We start from the raw sequence: 17,951 nt of genomic DNA, 5'->3' as shown, positions 1-17,951 counted from the left end.
AAGAACTGAGATGCTTGTACGTGAATGCAAGAAGGTTCGGTGGTAAAATGAAGGAACTGGAATTACTTGTGCAGGAGGTCAAACAGTTATGGGGATTACAGAAACATTGTAGAATAGCACTCATGGCTAGAATACATGTATTAAAGAGTATATACTGTTTAGGAGAGAGAGAAATAAAGATGGAGGGGTAATGTTGTACATTAATTCTGGGATAAACTGTAAAGAAATAAGGAGTGATGGTATGGATGAAACTGAATCTGTTTGGGTCAAAATCACTTTTGGGAAGGATTGTGAAAGAGAGAGTGTTATTGGGATAGTGTTAGGGTCTGCTATAGACTCTTGGGGCCAGACTCGGATATGGATAGAGATCTCTTTATTTAATATTATTAGAGAGAGAAATACTACTGGGAATTGTGTCATAATGGGAGAAGTGATGGAATTTGAGACTTGGTTTTGTAAGTAGCGAGGACATCACAGAAGAGCCAGTCATGGGAAATAACCTTGGATCAAATGATCAGGAGCTGATTTAGTTTAAATTAAATGGAAGGATAGTCAAAACCAGGTAGAGAGCTATGGTTTTTGCTTTCAAAAGGGCAGACTTTGGGAAATTAAAAGAATTAGTTAAAGAAGTCAGCTGGATTGAAGAGCTCAAGCATTTAAATTTAGAAGAGACTTGGAATTTCTTTGAATCAACTATATAGAAACTATCTGCAATTTGCATTCCAAGCAAAGGGGAAAATTGCATAGGGAAAGGCTGCAGACCTATCTGGATGAATAACCACCTCAAAAAGATTATTAGGAGTAAATAGCCCTTAGAGAATAGAAGAAGGGATTTACCAGCAAAGAAAACTACATCATGCAGTTTAGAAAATGAAGTGAGACTTGCTAAATGAAATGAAATAATAAGTTATATAGATAAAAAGAGAATAAGGAAGGATAAGATTTGGCTGCTGTGTACCATGGAGAGGGAGGAGATTATAGATAATCTAGATATGGCCCAAAAACAAAATGAATTCTTTGCCTTGGTTTTCAGTAAATATCATAATATTGAACATGGGCATGAAGGCAGGATGGCGGCTGGAAATGGGTGTATAGAAATGACCACATCAGATGGACTGGATAATTTTCATGCCAGAATACTGAAAGAACAGAATACTGAGATTATTAGTCCAGTAGCTAGGACTTTAATAAATCTATCTGTTCAAAGATAACATTGTATGACTAGAGAATAGCTAACATGGTACCTATATTTAAGAAAGGTTAAAAAAAGTGATGTGGACAATTACAGATCTGTAAATAGGCAAAACTTTGGAATAAATTGTGAAGGAAAGAATTATTGAATTTATAGAGGTAAACAGAAAAGTAGATATAATTAAGGCTGCAAGTTGGTCACGGAAGTCATGGATTCTATGGCTTTTCCGTGACTTCTGCAGTGGCTGGTGTGGCTGGCCAGGGGGCCGCTTGAGCAGCTCAGGTAGCCCATGGGCCAGATGCATTGGCCACTGCTGGGGCAGTCTGGGGCCACCACCCTCCTGGTTCGCCCCCCGCCCCCCCCCAGCAACAGCAGCAGGAGTTTGAGTGCATGTGGGAGGGGGTTCAGGGCTGGGGGTTGGGGCAAAGGAGAAGGTGAGGGCTCTGTGTGGTGCTTACCTTTGGGGGCTCCCTGGAAGCAGCGACATGTCTGTCCCTCCCTCAGCTCCTAGCTTCGTGCGCTGCCCCCACCTGCAGGTACCGTCCCTGCAGCTCCCATTGGCCGGTAACCTGTTTGTTTACTGCCCGTGACCTGTCCATGACTTTTCCTAAAAATACCCATGACTAAAACATAGATTAGATGTAATGCATCATGGATTTACCAAAGGTAGCTCAGATTGTACCAGACTAACCTGATTTCCTTCTTCGAGAAAATAACTGTTTTTTTTTAAATGAGAGAGAAATGCAGTAGTTCTAATAAACTTGGACTTAAGTAAAGCATTTTACATAGTACCACATGGGAAATAATTAAGTTAGAGAAGATGGGGATTAGTGCAAGAATAGTAAGGTGGGTAAGGAACTAGCTAAAAGGAAGAAGGCAGCTGGTTATGCTGAAAGATGAACGATCCAATTGGAGGGAGGTTACTAGTGGAGTTCCTCAGGGATCAGTCTTGGGACCAGTCTTATTCAATATTTTTATTAACGACCTTGGAACAAAAAGAGGGAGTGTGCTAGTGAAATTTTCTCATGATACAAAGTTGGGACGTGTTGTCAATGCAGAGGAGGACTGGAAAATCTAGATGACCTTGAAGACTGGAGTGACAAAAATGGAATGAAATTCAATAGTACAAATACAGTGTCATGCACTTAGGGTCAAATAATAAGAATATCTTCTGCTAGCTGGGGGCTCATCAGTTGGCAATGATGGAAGAGGAGAGAGACCTGGGTGTGTGGGTTGATCACACAATGACTATAAGCCACCAGTATAATATGGCTCTGAAAAAGGCAAATGCGATCCTAGGATGTATCAGGTGAGGCATTTCCAGTAGAGAAAGAGAAGTATTATTGCCATTGTACAAGGCTCTGGTAAGACTCATCTGGAATACTGTATACAATTCTAGTCACCCATGATCAAGAAAGATGAATTCAAACTGAAACAGGTATAGCAAAGATGTACTAGGATGATCAGGGGAGTGGAGGGCCTATCTTATGAGAGGAGTCTGGAAGAGCTTTCCTTGTTTAGCCTCGCAAAAGGAGGGCAGAGAGGGGTTATGCTTGCTTTCGCTAAATACATCAGGGGAGTAAATGTGAGGGAAGGTGAAGAGCTATTTAAGCTAAAGGACAATATTGGCACAAGAACAAATGGGTATCAAGTAGCTATGAACACAGGAAGGCTGGAAATTAGAACGTGTTTAACCATTGGAGGAGTGAGGTTCTGGAACAGCATCCCAATAGGAGCTGTGGGGGCAAACAACTTAATTAGTTTTAAGAGAGAGATGGACAAATGTTATAAGTGGTACTATATGACAAGGGTTACTTGTGAAGTTGGGGGACAGAGCTCAATAGCCAGTGGTGGGAGGGCAACCCTTCTAGTCTTTTGTTTCTAATGTTCATGCTAAGACGAGGGAATAGAAAGGAATTCTCAGTCACAAAAAGCATTGCTAGCTGACCCGGAGTATTGGATGTACTTTCCTCTGCAATATAAGGTATTAACCACTGCCAAAGATAGGATAGTAGACTAATTAGACCAGTGATCTGATGGCAGATCCTATGTTCTACTTAAAAACAATTTATATTGTTTTGATAAATGATGAAGTAATATTAATATGTAGGTAAAATAGCTTTGTTTTTTATCTGTTTTATAATTTTCACAGATGTACCATGAAATGAAAGATGGAGAAGTTTTCACTGTGAACCATGTGAGGAATGTTCTTAGAAGTGAGTTTCCTCATGCTGACATTCAGAGTATATTGGGTGTTGACTCTGAATATGATGAGAAAAGGAAGGTATGTTAAGAGAAGAGTTGCAAGAATAGTACTCTGCACAGGGCTTAGTTTTGCATTTAATGGTTTCTAAGAGTTAAAACACTTAAATGCAATGGGGTTGGAATTTTTTCCAGTCTATTGCAGTGTTGGAAGGGTCCATTTGGATTATTGTCCCCAAGAATAATATTTAGTCCTGACTCCTATCTACTGTGTACATCTGCTACTATGGAAGGTACCTAGTGATAAGTTTATTAGATGTGTATGATTTGCTGTAGGTGGTAGGTTACCCAAGCAGCCTGGCTAAGGAAGAAATTCTATCTTCTAGGCAAATCATACCTTCCTGGCAAAGAATCTGCCTGGTGGGTATGGCCATTCTGACTCAGAATCACAGGATTCCTAGTGTCAGAGACTGGAAAGGTAGCGAAGGCACAAACATACATTATTCATTTGTATGTGCATATAATGCTGACCAGTCAGGGAGATTGCCAGGGAACTTTCTCTAGCCCTCACCTGATTCTGAGGTGAAATGAAGTTTATGTTCTTTAGAAAGTGACTATGTACTGTGAAAATTTTGCTTCCAATCATGACATCATAAATTCTAAGGATTACAATGTGGTAAGCTGAAATGCACATACAGTTGACTGGTAAAGAAAACAAGAGGCCTTCTATAGGGAATTGACTGTGCAATCCCCAGACTAGAATGTAAGTCTTGAGTTTCAAGATTATCTGGAAGACTTTAGAGATGCATGCCCTCTTGCTGATGTTCAGTGAAAGACTAAGGGCAAATCTTCCAAATAAAAAAATGAACATTTTTACAATTTATGCTCACAATTTTAGTTTAATGTAGCAAGGATTTCTCAGTTAAAGTATAAAGTTGCAACCATTCTGTAGTTCATTTAAGTACCAGGTCACATAGAGTGGAGGTGGGCGTTCTTACTGAGGTATGAGAGGTAGGACGTGTCCTATTATATTTTAAGCCTATTTTATTTTTTCATACATTGATTTTTCTATACTGAAATCTTATGAATTGGTCTTCTAGTTTGTAGGATTATTGGTAAATTGGAGTAGAGATCTTTTCTAGAGAGCCACATTGTTGGCACAAAGTGAAACTGTGTTGTTTTTTCTGTTAATTTGGATTCCTGAAATTTTCAGATATGAAACATTTTTCCAAGCAAAGACTTGTTCTGACAATTGGCAAATATGTCTATCTTGAAACATATACTTTCTGTTATCAGTAGCTGCTGCTTCTATTATCAGTAGATGTTTCTATAAAAAAAGTATTCTGTAGTTTGTAATCAAAGGTCTGTGTTTAAGATTTACCAATATATCATTAAATAAAGGTCAACCACGATGTGTAGAGGAGAGTCACCGTACTTCCCTGTTGGTGAAGTTCAGAGTGACAGAATTAAAGGAAACAGGAAATAGAGCACTGAATTTTATGCATAGTACTGGAAGGGAATGTTTTCTTTTATTATAATAATGTAGGTAATTTTCTGCAGAAGTCCATACAAGCATTATTTTCAACCATATATCTTCAACCATGTCTGGTCTGTAAAATCCTCTGTGCTTTATTTGATGAATATTCTTTAAATAGTGCATGATAAATAATAGCTCTTAGCAAGACTGCCACAGAGTGGCATAAAAACAAGGGTTTTAAAAAAATCTTTATATGAATTTACAGGAGTTTTTGTCCTTCCTTTTTGATAAATGTGTGCTTCATGTACTATTTAACTGATTAATTTTTCCAAGCTGCTTTCTGAAAAATCCTAACAGAATTGTGAATTCAATTTACTCTTTATGACTCATAGAAGTAGGCCACAACACAAAGTGCTTGGACATTGGTCTACATTGTCTCTTGATATTAGTTTTCTTTCTTACTACGGTCAGCCACATTTTGTTTAACTCTGTGATATTTCTGATTTGAATAGGCAGGAGTAGCCTTTTATAAAAAGACCGGCCTGGGTCCATTGCCTCAAGCTCTGTTTAATGGTGTGCCCTTTAATGGTGAAGAGATGGCTGCTGCAGAATTAGACACAGTTATTCTCCAGAGGATCATTGATGCCATGGGGTTCTTCCAGAGGGCAGTTTTCATGGTATGCTGAGCATTTATGAAAGAATGTAAGGTGAAATACTTGTCAGTAGATTGTTACAGTCATGATTACAACCTATATTTTTTGTAATGAGGTAGTTATGAAATTATTGTTATGAAAGCTGAAATTACATCATTACTTTAATTTACATTCATGAATTTGAAACTTAATGCATGTTGATTATTGAAGCTCTAAATACATGTTAATCCTTGAAATGTTTTCAGCCAAGAAGTGAAGATGAATTGTAGCCATTCATAAGAAAATTTGGACCTAAAATGTTAAAATCTCTTGTGTGTATTATTTATATATTTGTTTTCTGTTTAAGCAGTCCTTATCTTAGCATTGGATATATAAAAGCTCTAAACTAAACAGAAACATAAATTCATACTGGTAGCTGACAGCCTGTGCTGTCACATGAGTGTAATTTGTAAACCATGTATGTTTAAAAGTAAAAAATGGCTAACAATTTAAAAATTGGATGGTAACACATTGTGAATATCCCAGTGATTATTCACCCTGGTGATACCCTAAAAGAGTTCTCAGCCATGCTTTTAGCTGTTTCCATCACTTCATGCTGATTCCACAGATATTCTAGGCTTCCGAGTGGGGTTACTGTGTGTGCTGGTGTCAAGGTTCCTTCCCCAGTCTGAACTCTAGGGTACAGATGTGGGGACCTGCATGAAAGACCCCCTAAGCTTATTCTTACCAGCTTAGGTTAAAAACTTCCTCAAGGTACAAACTTTGCCTTGGTCTTAAACCGTATGCTGCCACCACCAAGCGTTTTAAACAAAGAACAGGGAAAGAGCCCACTTGGAGATGTCTTCGCCCAAAATATCCCCCCAGGCCCTACACCCCCTTTCCTGGGAAAGGCTTGATAAGAATCCTCACCAGTTTGTATAGGTGAACACAGACCCAAACCCTTGGATCTTAAGAACAATGAAAAAGCAATCAGGTTCTTAAAAGAAGAATTTTAATTAAAGAGAAAGTAAAAGAATCACCTCTGTAAAACCAGGATGGTAAATACCTTACAGGGTAATCAGATTCAAACCATAGAGAATCCCTCTAGGCAAAACCTTAAGTTAAAGAAAGACACAAAAACAGGAATATACATTCCATCCAGCACAGCTTATTTTACCAGCCATTAAAAAAAAAGGAAATCTAAATGCATTTTCTAGCTAGATTACTTACTAACTTAACAGGAGTTGTAAGGCTGCATTCCTGATCTGTTCCCGGCAAAAGTGTCACGCAGACAGACAGACCCTTTGTTCCCCGCCCCTCCAGATTTGAAAGTATCTTGTGCCCTCATTGGTCATTTTGGGTCAGGTGCCAGCGAGGTTATCTTAGCTTCTTAACCCTTTACAGGTGAAAGGGTTTTGCCTCTGGCCAGGAGGGATTGTATAGCAATGTATACAGAAAGGTGGTTACCCTTCCCTTTATATTTATGACAGCTGGATATATTGTTGTGTGAGCAGTTGTGTTGATTTGTGTCTAGGGGATTAGACTGGGAGAACTGTGTTGATTTTTGCAAGTGGCAAATGAGGAGTATGTGCTTCCCTGAGGGGCTATATGTGTTGCAGGTTGTTGTGTGTGCTGGTAGTGTTGTTGGGTTTGAGTTGTGTTGTGCTGGGAGGGTTGTGTGGGTGTCAAATGTGGGACGTGTGCTGCGATGAGGGGCTCTGTGTGTTCGGGATTCTTCTTCGAGTGGCTTTGCATATTCCCGCTTATGAGTACTCTGCTGCCTGGTGGTGCCTAACAGTAGAACCTTTTCCAAGCAGAGCTTGACGGACCACATGTGTGCCCACTACTAGTCCTTCCCTAGGTGCCTTTGAATGTTCCTGAGGGCAGGGGCTCTGCTCTGCCTACTACCTCAGTTCCTTACAACCGCCATGGTGGATGGAAGTGAACCACTCCAGTCCTTTGGACCCAGCGTTTTCTCCATTTTTATTGCCTTGTTAACTTTATAACTATAGTTGTTTGTTCTTAGTATAATTTGTAGCAGAGAATGGTTTTTGGTATGAATAGTGTATACATTTGTAAGGTTGGTTCCATGTGTTACGGCAGAACTGCAAAAGAAAAAGAAGGTGTGCTCTAAGAGATGCGTTTCATGCCCTACTGTTTTCCCTGTGTTGGACAAACATGTAAAGCAGGGGTGGGCAAACTTTGTGGCCTGAAGGCCACATCGGGGTTGCAAAACTGTATGGAGGGTGGGGTAGGGAAGGCTGTGCCTCCCCAAACAGCCTGGCCCCTGCCCCCTATCTGCCCCCTCCCACTTCCTGCCCCCCGACTGCCCCCCCTCAGAACTCCCGACCCATCCAACACCCCTGCCCCTGCTTCTTGTCCCCTGACCAGCCCCTACCGAGACCCACTGACCCTAACCACTCCCCCGGGACCCCACCCGCTATCCAACCCCCCCATGCCTCCTGTCCCCTGACTGCCCTGACCCCTATCCACACCCCTGACCTCTGACAGGCCCTCTGGGACTACCACGCCTATCCAACCCCCCCTGCTCCTCGTCCCCTGACCGCCCCCACCCTGAACATCCATCCCATCCAACAGCCCCCTGGCCTCTGACTGCCCCCCTGGGACCACTGCCCCTTATCTAACCCCCCGGCCCCCTTACCATGCCGCTCAGAGCAGCATGTCTGGCAGCCGCGCTGCCCGGCCGGAGCCAGACACACTGCCGCGCTGCCCTGCAGGAGCGTGCAGCCCCGCCGCCCAGAGTGCTGCCCGCACGGGGGCATAGCTGCCGGGGAGGGGGGACAGCGGAGGAGGGGCGGGGGGCTAGCCTCCCTAGACGGGCGCTCAAGGGATGTGGCCTGTGGGCCATAGTTTGCCCACGTCTGAAGTGAGGTGTCTTAAATGTCTGGGCAAAAGAACACTCTCTGGGTGTTCCATTAGCTGATCTTTCACTCCCAAGCTCATAGGGACAGGCATACAAGGCTTCAGGTACTGCTGCTGCTTCTTCGAATGCTGGTCCCTATGTGTATTCCACTGTGGGTACACATGCACTCTGTATCTGGAGTCGGAGAATTCTTAAAAGCAGTGTCCATAGGTCTGTGCATGTGCCCTCACTCTCCTCATGCCTCCAACTGAGGTGGAGCAACCTAACTGCCTTTCCATTTCCTTTTTACAACTGCATGGCCTGGTTCTCAATCTCCAATGTCCTGACCTTTGTCTTCATTTATTCTTTGATCTATAAATAAATAAAATGCACATTTTGTAAATAGATCAGAATTTTACTCTATAGTTTTAGCAAAGTTTTATAGTTAGATTCCCTGTCCCATTCCCCCTCTCTCGACTGCATCCCAGTTATAGGCACTGGACTATGCCCAGGGCCCTGGGCTTCAAAATCTGTGCTTCCTGACCCATACTCTTTCTTGGTCAGCGATGACCATCAACACAGTCTGTAGTGCCTTAGGGAACTCACATTGCAGCAGGTGCAGTATCTGCCACTCTTTCCCCAGTTGCATCTGTGACAGGTAGGAACTTCATCTTAAGAAGCACCTAATGGAGAAAGCTATGAGGCCATACAGACCCCCAGGCCAGGGGAACCCCCACAGAACATCAGTCTCACTCAGTAAAGAGTGCAACTCCTGCCACAAGGTCTGACTTAAGAGAAGGGAATCTACTCCCAGTGATCCCCTGTTGGGGTTTTGTCAGGAAGGCAGGGAGCGTTCATAAATGCAAGAGCAAATCCTCCTCTAAATTTATTTAAAAGAAGTCAGATACAATCCTGCCTAAGTCAAGCAAATCTTCTCGCTCAGTCCATGAGGACTTAGAACATCCTAAGTTTCGGGGTCATGACAAGAAAGCCCAGAAATCCAGTGGCACTCCTCTGCCTCAATACTGCAGAAGCCAGCATGGTTGACTTTGACACCTACACAGGTACCGTTGAGTCCAGAGCCAGAAGAGGCTTCCATATCAGCTGCACTGTACCGGTACTATCTTGGTATCAACCACGCCAGAGGTGTTTGCAGCTGCCAGGGATATCCTCTTGCCGTCGGTACCAGTATTGCTGGCAGTACAAGAGTCATTGTTATTGGTGCTAGCAGGCATGGAGGAACCAGCTGGATTGTTACATGCCAGTACCATGTAACAGCTCGGTACCATGCCAGCCTCCCATACCCAGGACGGTTTGCCCTTTGGTACAATCACAGTGCCTGGACACTGATCTCCGGCGTCAGTGGAAGGAGACTCATCATCGCCTGAGTCAGAGATCGGATACTACTCTTCCTGACCGAGGATCTGGTTTCACATTTCCATGGATCCGGATACAGGAGTACCATTAAGTTGTTTGCCAGGAGATCACTGGGGACCTGTGCTGGTCTAGTGGCCCTTTTGGAATCTTTGAGGTTTTCCCCCAATTTTCAGGGTGTATCCCAGGCTCTCCTATTTGGTGGCCTTTCCACTGGGCTGCACCTGTTCTGGACTCTGGTGCTGAGCTTGGTACCAGGCCCCAACAGCCAGCTCAATGGGACTCTGCGGATGAAGAAGGGGAAGAAGAGCACCCACAGCCAGTGCTGGCCTCCTTTTTCTCCTCCCTGGATGAGCAATATCAGGAGGGGGCATGTTGCCTCCGCTAGATAACTATAACAACAACCAAGAGTTGTGAAAGAGGGGGGCCTTAAAGCTGGGTGTTCAGATGGAGGTAGTAAAGGAGGCCTCCACAGCCTGGCTGATACTTTAGCCACTGCAGGTCCTTCTAAAGTAGCACTGCTCTCAATGAGGCCATTATAGGCCCAGTTAAGAGTCTGTGGCAGGTCCTTACATCCTTCCCCCCCCCCACACACACACATTTCAAAAAGGGTTGAATGAAACTACTTAGTACTGCTCAATGTTATGAGTTCCTCTAGAGCCATCCCCTCCTGGGGTCCCTTATGATATCTGCTGCCAATGAGAGAGAAAGGCAGGGACATCAGGGCACAACCCTGAAAATCTGTTTAGTAGGAAAGTTTATTCTACAGGGGGTTACAACTCAGGATTACAAACCAGCAGGTGCTGGACAGGTCTGATTTTAACTTGTGGGACTCCAGGCAAAAATTCAAAGACTTGCTGCCACAACAGTCTAGGCAGGAGTTCTCCTTGCTATTGGACAAGGGAATGGCATGGGCCTCTTTACAGGCTGCTCTGGATGTGGCTGATTCGGCTATCAGGGCCATGGCTTCCGCAGTTACCATGCATAGGAGTTCCTGGTTACAGTCCTTTGGGCTCCCACAGGAGGTCCAACAGGCTGTTCAGGACCTGTCCTTTGAAGGAGCCTTGCTATTTTCAGAGCAGATGGATTGACGCAAAGCTTCATGGGCTAAAGGATTCGAGAGCAATCTTAAAGTCCCTCGTGTTGTACACCCCCAACCCCTTCAAGGAAGCACTACAGGCCTAAACAACACCTCTGGTACTCTGCCCCAGGTGCCCGTCAGGGCCTGCAGAGAAAAAGAAATAGGGATTATAGGCATAGAACACCACCCCTTTTACTTCTGCATCAATGCCTGCCCCACCCAGATATCCAAGAGGTTCTAAGCAGGCATTTTGAAGGAACACTCAAGGATGCCATACCAGTTCCCATGATGCCAGATCCTATTTTTCCTTTATTTGCAAACTGCCTTTCCCAAGTGCTCAGTCCCATATCACCAGAGACCATTGATTGTTGAGCACTGTAAAAGTGCATTACATCCTCCAATTCATTTCTACCCTTCCTTCCTATTCTCCCTCCCTGTCCTCCTTCATGGGCCCCTCTCATGTAATCAGGTTATTCAGTCCCTCCTTCAGTTTGGAACCATAGAAGAGGTTTCACAGAATTTAAGAGGGAGGAGTTTCTACTCCCATTATTTTCAAATTTTGAAGGCCAAGTGAGATCTCAGGCCTATTTTAGATGAGCACCAACTCAGCAACTATCTCAAAAAAATGAAAGTTTTTCATGGTCAACTTGGCATCCGTTATTTCCTCTCAGGATTCCAGAGACTGGTACACTGCCCTCAATTTAACAGATGCCTACTTCCATGTGTCAGTATATCAAGGGCACAGAACCATTCACATTACCAATTCATGGTGCTTCTGTTTGGCCTGACTGCAGTTCCTTGGTTGTTCACAAAATGTATGGCCATACTGGCAGCTCTCCTGAGGAGATTAGGGGTGCAGGTCTACCCTTATCTGGATGACTGGCTAGTCAAGGGTCTGTTCAGGGCTTAGGTTGTTTCCAGCATTTGACTCATCCAGTTGATGTTCAAGGCCAGAGGAGGGCCACATCCAGGCCGCGGGATCCTCCTGCCCAGCCCCTGAGCTCCTGGCCCAGGAGGATAGCCCCCCGCTCCTGCAGTCTCAGCTCATTGTGCCATGGGCGCAATGCTCTGGGTGGCAGGGCTGCAAGTTCTTGCCGGGCAGCACAGGTCAGAGCTGTGGCTTGACCCAGTGCTCTGTGCTGCGGGGTGGCATGGCTGGCTCCAGCCGGGCGGCACAGCTGCCTGTCCTGGTGCTCTGGGCGGTGCGGCTGTCGTGCCACCAGCCACCAGTGCTCCAGGCAGCGCGGTAAGGGGGCAGGGAGCAACGGGTTGTTGGATAGAGGGAAGAGGAGTTCAGGGTGGTGGTCAGGAGGCAGGGGTGTGGATAGGGATCAGGGTAGTCAGAGGGCAGGGAACAGGGGGGTTGAATGGGGGAAGAGGGGTCCCTGGGGGGCAGTCAGGAAAGAAAGGAGAGGTTGGATGGGATGGCAGGGGGCAGTCAGGAGCGGGGAGTTCGGGGGTGGTCAGGGGACAGGGTGGGGTTGGATGGGGCACGGGTCCCAGAACGGGGCCATCAGGGGACAGGGAACAGGAGGGGTTGGATGGGGCAGGAGTCCCGGGGGGGGGCCGTCAGGGGGTGAGAAGCAGGGGGGTTGGATAAGGGGCGGGGCCGGGCCATGCCTGGTTGGTTGGGGAGGCACAGCCTCCCCTAACCAGCCCTCCATACAATTTTGGAAACCTGATGTGACCCTCAGGCCAAAAAATTTTCCTGCCCCTGTTCAATCCCCAAGGCCTTTTGATCAATACAGACAAGTCTACCTTCTGTCAGATACAGAGGATAGAATTTATTAGGGTGGTTATGAACTCTATCCAGGCCTGGGCGTTCCTCCCAGAGTTACGATTCCAATCAGTCCAATCCCTGGTGACACACCACAAAGATCATCCATTCACCACAGCCCAAAACTATGTGAGGCTCCTAAGCCACATGGCCTAATGCATGTATGTGGTACAATCCATAAGACTGAACCTTAGACCTCTCCAGACATGGCTGACCTCAGTGTACTTGCCAAGCCATCTCTGTTTGGACACTGTACTCACAGTACCTTTACAGGTTCTCATCTCTCTGATCTGGTGGTTGCAGTCTCTCAATGTTTGTGTGGGCATTCCCTTTATCTGCCTTCAACTGTCAGTGAGTTAGGTGTCAGACGCATCAGTGCTAGGGTAGGTAGCTCACTTGGGGCTCCTCAGAATTCAGGGCTTTGGTCTCTGATGGAGGTGTCTCTTCATGTCACCAATTCTGCTCTCTTCCAGGCTGCAGTCCGGGTTCCATCATGGACGTCATCCTGGTACCCTGAATGCGACAGCTTTATTATGCTTTCCCCCTAATCCCACTCCTACATAAAGTGCTACTAAAGATCAAGTGAAACCATGCTTGTCTTATATGGGTATCTCCAGCATGGCCCGGCCAACATTGGTTCTCTACTCTGTTAGGCCTCTCAGTAGCGACTCTAATCTCACTCCCATTTTACCCAGATCTGATCTCTCAGGACCACTGTCAGCTGCTCCACCAAAACCTGAGTTACCTTCATTTAACTGCCTGGAAGTTCTATGACTGAATTCCAGAGAACAGGCTTGTTTGGATCAAGTTCGCCAGGTCTGATTTAATAGTTGAAAGTCCTTCACCAGTCCCGTCTACCTGTGAAAAATGAAGCAGTTCTCAGTCTGGGCTTCCCAAACTGTAATCTTGCTGTTGCATTCATCCGTCCAAAATATACTCGACTCTTTGTTGCACCCGAAACTGCAAGGTTTAGCCATTTCTTCTGTCAAGGTTCCTCTGGCAACAATATCAGCTTTCCATCCTCGGGTGGTTAACAATTCTGTTTTTTTTAAATGACATTGCAGTCAGATTCCTCAAAGTCCTAGAAAAGTTATACCCTCAAGTAAGGAAGCCTGTGTCCCCTTGGGACTTGAACTTGGTCGTGTCAAAACTTATGAGTCCACCACGTGAGTCTTTAGCAACGTTCTCCTTCCTATTTCTCTCCTGGAAGGTGGTAGTCTTAATTACCATCACGTCTGCCAGAAGAGTTTCTGAACTGCGTGCCTTCACATCAGAGCCATTGTACACAGTCTTCTTTAAAAATAAGGTGTATTTACATCCTCAACTAAGTTTCCTCCCAAAGGTAGTTTAGCAATTTCATAGAAATCAAGCAATTTATCTACTTGTCTTTTACCCAAAGCCTTATGTAAATAAGAATGAATAATGACCACACTCATTGGATGTTGGATGGGCTATAGCATTCTACATAGAAAAGGAAGTCCACCTAACTGTTTATGACTGTAGCGGACAAAATGAGAGGTCTCCAATCTCTTCACACAGAATTTCATTCTGGATAACTGTGTATCCACACTTGTTACGATCAGGCAGGTATTTCACCGCCAAGTACCTGACTGCTCATTCCACAAGATCACAAACATCCTTACTGGCATTCTTAGCACAGATCTCTATCCAGGACATTTGTAAAGCAACAACCTTGTCATCAGTGCACACTTTCTCCTCCCATTGTGTCATCACCCGTTACTCTAGGAATGATGCCAAATTTGGTCAAGCTGTGTTACAGTCTGTGTATATGTGAATCTGATCCCCCTGCCTACATCACTGCTTGAGTGTCACCAAGAGCGGAATGCACATGTGCAACCGCTCAAAGAAGAAAAAGGTTACTAATCTTTCATAACTTGTTCTTCAAGATGTGTTGCATATGTCCATTCCATGACCCACCCTCTTACCCCTTTACATTGGAGTTTCTGGAAAGAAGGAACTGAGGGGGCACTGGGTCAGCTGGGCGCTTTATACTAGTGCTAGTGGTGCACGGCAATAGAGGGTGCTTGAGCCGTCCTGATGGATACCATTGAGGGAAAATTTTCTGGCAATTGTGTGGGGGGTGTGCACAATACCTAGAGTTGCCGGATAAGCATGTGAGGGTGGCTTCAGCATCCTCCCCTTCTGAGGATGCTTTGCAGTTCCCTGACCTTGTGGATCACAAGATAGCCACATTGAACTTACCTTCAGGAGCTGTGGAGGAAACCTCCCATCAGGTATTTGACAATTTTGGAGCTACTTCCGTGAATAGGTCACTTCCTATTTTGGATGGTCTATTGCACCCCATTAAAGTTATTTGGTCAACTCTGGATTCCTAACAGCCTGTTTCTAAGAAAGTGGACAAGCTGTATCAGGTATGGGTGAGGAAATATCAGCTGTATCTTGGGTGTTCCATGATGGAACCACAGCAAGGCACTGGAAGGTTTCTCTTATTTCCACACCCATCCTGTATCAAATTCGCTGGTGTTAGCTGTTGCCAGTAACAGGTTTAGGTATGGCCAAGATCATTCTATCCCTGCAGATAGAGAGGGCAGGAAAACAGATGTACTTGGGAGAAAAGTGTTCTTGTCCTCTTCTCTTCCTAATTAACAGGCTGTGATGTCCTGGTACCATTTGCATCTTGGGGGGAAAATGCCATGTTTCAAGCAAGAATTGTGAGAGGACAAAAGAAGACTGGCTAAGGCTCTTCTGACTGAAGGACAGTATGTGGCAAAGCATGACCTCAGGGCATCATTTGATGCTGCAGACTCTTCTGACAGATCTTTGGCATCCACAGTCTCCTTGAGGGGGCATGTTGGCTCCATTTGTCTTCCTTGGCAGCGGACAGGAAGGTTGAAGTAGAAGATCTCCCCTTTGAAAGGGATGTCTTTTCAATAATTAGAGCTTTAGGGAACATCAAAGATAACTAGATTCACAGCTTTAGGTTTTTTTTAAGGTGTGTTGCTGTGGTAGCAGCACATCTGACAAAACGGGATCTTTGTTTACCTGCATTTGGATGATTGGCTGCTGAAAGCTGCTATTCGCAAGGTTCTGTCACTCCACATTGTGATTACAATCTCCGTCTTTTCAGATCTGGGTCTGCTTCTCAACTTCAAATAGTCAAATCTCTGCCTAACTCAGAGAATTGCCTTTATAGGTTCTATACTGGACTCAGCAATGTGGGGAGTTTTCTTTCAGAAGAGAGGTTTTTAAAAACAGAACACATTTTGAGCAGGGGGTGGACCAGATGACCTCCTAAGGTCTCTTCCAGCTCTAATCTTCTATGATTCTAAGTTATTTAGCAAATTTGAGCTTTGGTCTTATGAGATTGATGGCAGCTACCATTTACGTAATCCCCTTTGCCCATCTCAGAATGTGTCCAATGCAGCATTGGATGTTTTGAGTTTACACACCCCGCTGAGATAGTTTTTATAATATTTGTCACCATGCCTTAGGGCATTCTAGATTGGCTGAGGTGATGGACAAACAGGCCAAGTGTTCTCAGGGGTGTTTTGTTTAATCTTCCTTCACCATCGATAACGATAACACTGGATGAGGAGCCTGTTCAGCACAATTTACAACCCAAGGTCATTGGGCTTTTCAAGAAAAGTGTGTGCAGATCAGTGTGCTGGAATTAAGAGCCATTTGTTTGGCTCTCAGACAGTTCCTTCCTCACAGGGAAGGGTGGTTCAGGTGATAATAGACAACACATAACAACATTGTGTGTTCTTTAAACAAACAAAGGGGAGGTCCTTCATTCCAGTTATGTGCCAAAGCGGTCAGGTTATGGGATTGCTACAGTCTTCACAGGATCTATCAGGTGGACCTGCATTTGGCAGGGGAAAGCAGTGTGCTTGTGAATCATCTCATTAGGAACATTTCTCTGATTTACAAGTGGTCCCTGAAGGATCAAGTAGTTCAAGACATCTTTTCCCATTAAGGTCAGCCTGATGTAGATCTGTTTTGTGACAGAAAGAAACAAAAGGTATCCCCTCATCTCATCAAGAACAGGGAGGGACCATCAGTCCCTTTTGGATGCTTGCTTTCTTCATTGAGGAGAGGACCTACTGTATGTTTCCCCCTCACACACTTTTTTCCATTGATTTAGAAAGTGGTGTAGAAAATTCGTCGGGACAGAGCAAAAATTATATTGATTGCCTCACCTTGGCAAAGACAACAGTGGGTACACGGACCAGCTCCATCTGTCAGACAGATGAAACAGGTATCCTCCTCTGTCTCCAGACATTTTGTCACAGCAGCAAGGCAGGATTCTGCAGTTATATCTGAAGTCGCTTCATCTGATGGTTTGGGCTATCGGACTTTGACTAGTCTTGAGCACTGGTTTTTTGTTGGTACAGAATGTTCTGGTTAATTGTAAAAGGCTATTTATTAGCACTATTACATCAGCCAGAAGGTGAGTGAATTGCAAGCCCTGGTGGCTGACTTGCTGTTTATGAATTTTCTCAAAGATAAGGTGGTTTTAGGCCTGATCCCAAGTTTTTACCAAAAATAGTATCTGCACAACTAATTTACCAGTTTTATTTCTGAAACCTCATGCTAATAAAGGAGAGTCTGCCTTATGTACGTTAGACAGAGAGTGGGCTCTTGCATACTACTTAGGCCATGTCTACACTTAGATCCGCACTGCTGCGATCAATGCAGCAGTGTCAGTTTAGCTGGTCTGGTGAAGACTTGCTAAATCGATGGCAGAGCACTCCCCCATTGACTGCAGTACTCCAGCTCCCTGAGAGGAGTAAGATAAGTTGGCGGGAGAGCATCTCCCGTCGACACAGCACAGTGTAGACACCGCGGTAAGTTGACATAAGCAAAGTCGACTTCAGTGAAGTTATTCACGTAACTGAAGTAGCGTAACTTAGGTCAACTTACCGTGATAGTGTAGACCAGCCACTCTTAGATAGAACTAAGAGTTTTAGGAAGTCATCGACTGATTGTTTCGTATGCTAAGAATCATATGGGTCACAATGTGCCTACGCAGAGTATTTCAATATGGGTTAAACCAGGAGTGGGGAGTCTATTTTCTATCTTGGGCCATTGACCCACAGGAAAAATTAATTGGGGTCCAAACACAAGTAAAAAGCAACTTAATTTATTATTTTTTTTAGAGAGAGAAATATAAAATGTTCAACTCACCTGCCTGGGGGGTTTGGGGGGGCGGAGGCTTGGGGCTTTCTCCACAGTGGGGCAAGCTGGCGCTCGTGGCTCCAGCCCCACGGGTGGGGGGCACGGAGGCTCAGGACTTCCCGCTCGTGGTGGGGTGAGCCAGTGCTTACAGCTCCAGCCCTGTGGAGGGGATGGGGTTGCCAATACTTACCGC

The 17,951-nt window shown here is 44.9% G+C and overlaps 1 protein-coding gene across 3 annotated transcripts in view; it reads left to right on the top strand.

Annotated features, from left to right (window-relative positions):
* Window positions 1–17,951, top strand: part of UGGT2 (UDP-glucose glycoprotein glucosyltransferase 2) — a 301,272-nt gene that overhangs the window by 132,723 nt on the left and 150,598 nt on the right. For all 3 annotated transcript variants that reach the window (XM_073348024.1, XM_073348019.1, XM_073348032.1), the window contains exons 16-17: window positions 3,345–3,476; window positions 5,384–5,548. In XM_073348024.1, the coding sequence (XP_073204125.1) occupies window positions 3,345–3,476; window positions 5,384–5,548 (297 nt within the window). The remainder of the gene's footprint in view (window positions 1–3,344; window positions 3,477–5,383; window positions 5,549–17,951) is intronic.

Source organism: Lepidochelys kempii, chromosome 1 (genome assembly GCF_965140265.1).
Source record: "Lepidochelys kempii isolate rLepKem1 chromosome 1, rLepKem1.hap2, whole genome shotgun sequence".
In the NCBI taxonomy this organism is placed as follows: domain Eukaryota; kingdom Metazoa; phylum Chordata; order Testudines; family Cheloniidae; genus Lepidochelys; species Lepidochelys kempii.
Note: the sequence above shows the minus strand (reverse complement) of the source record. Positions and strands in the feature narration are given on the sequence as shown.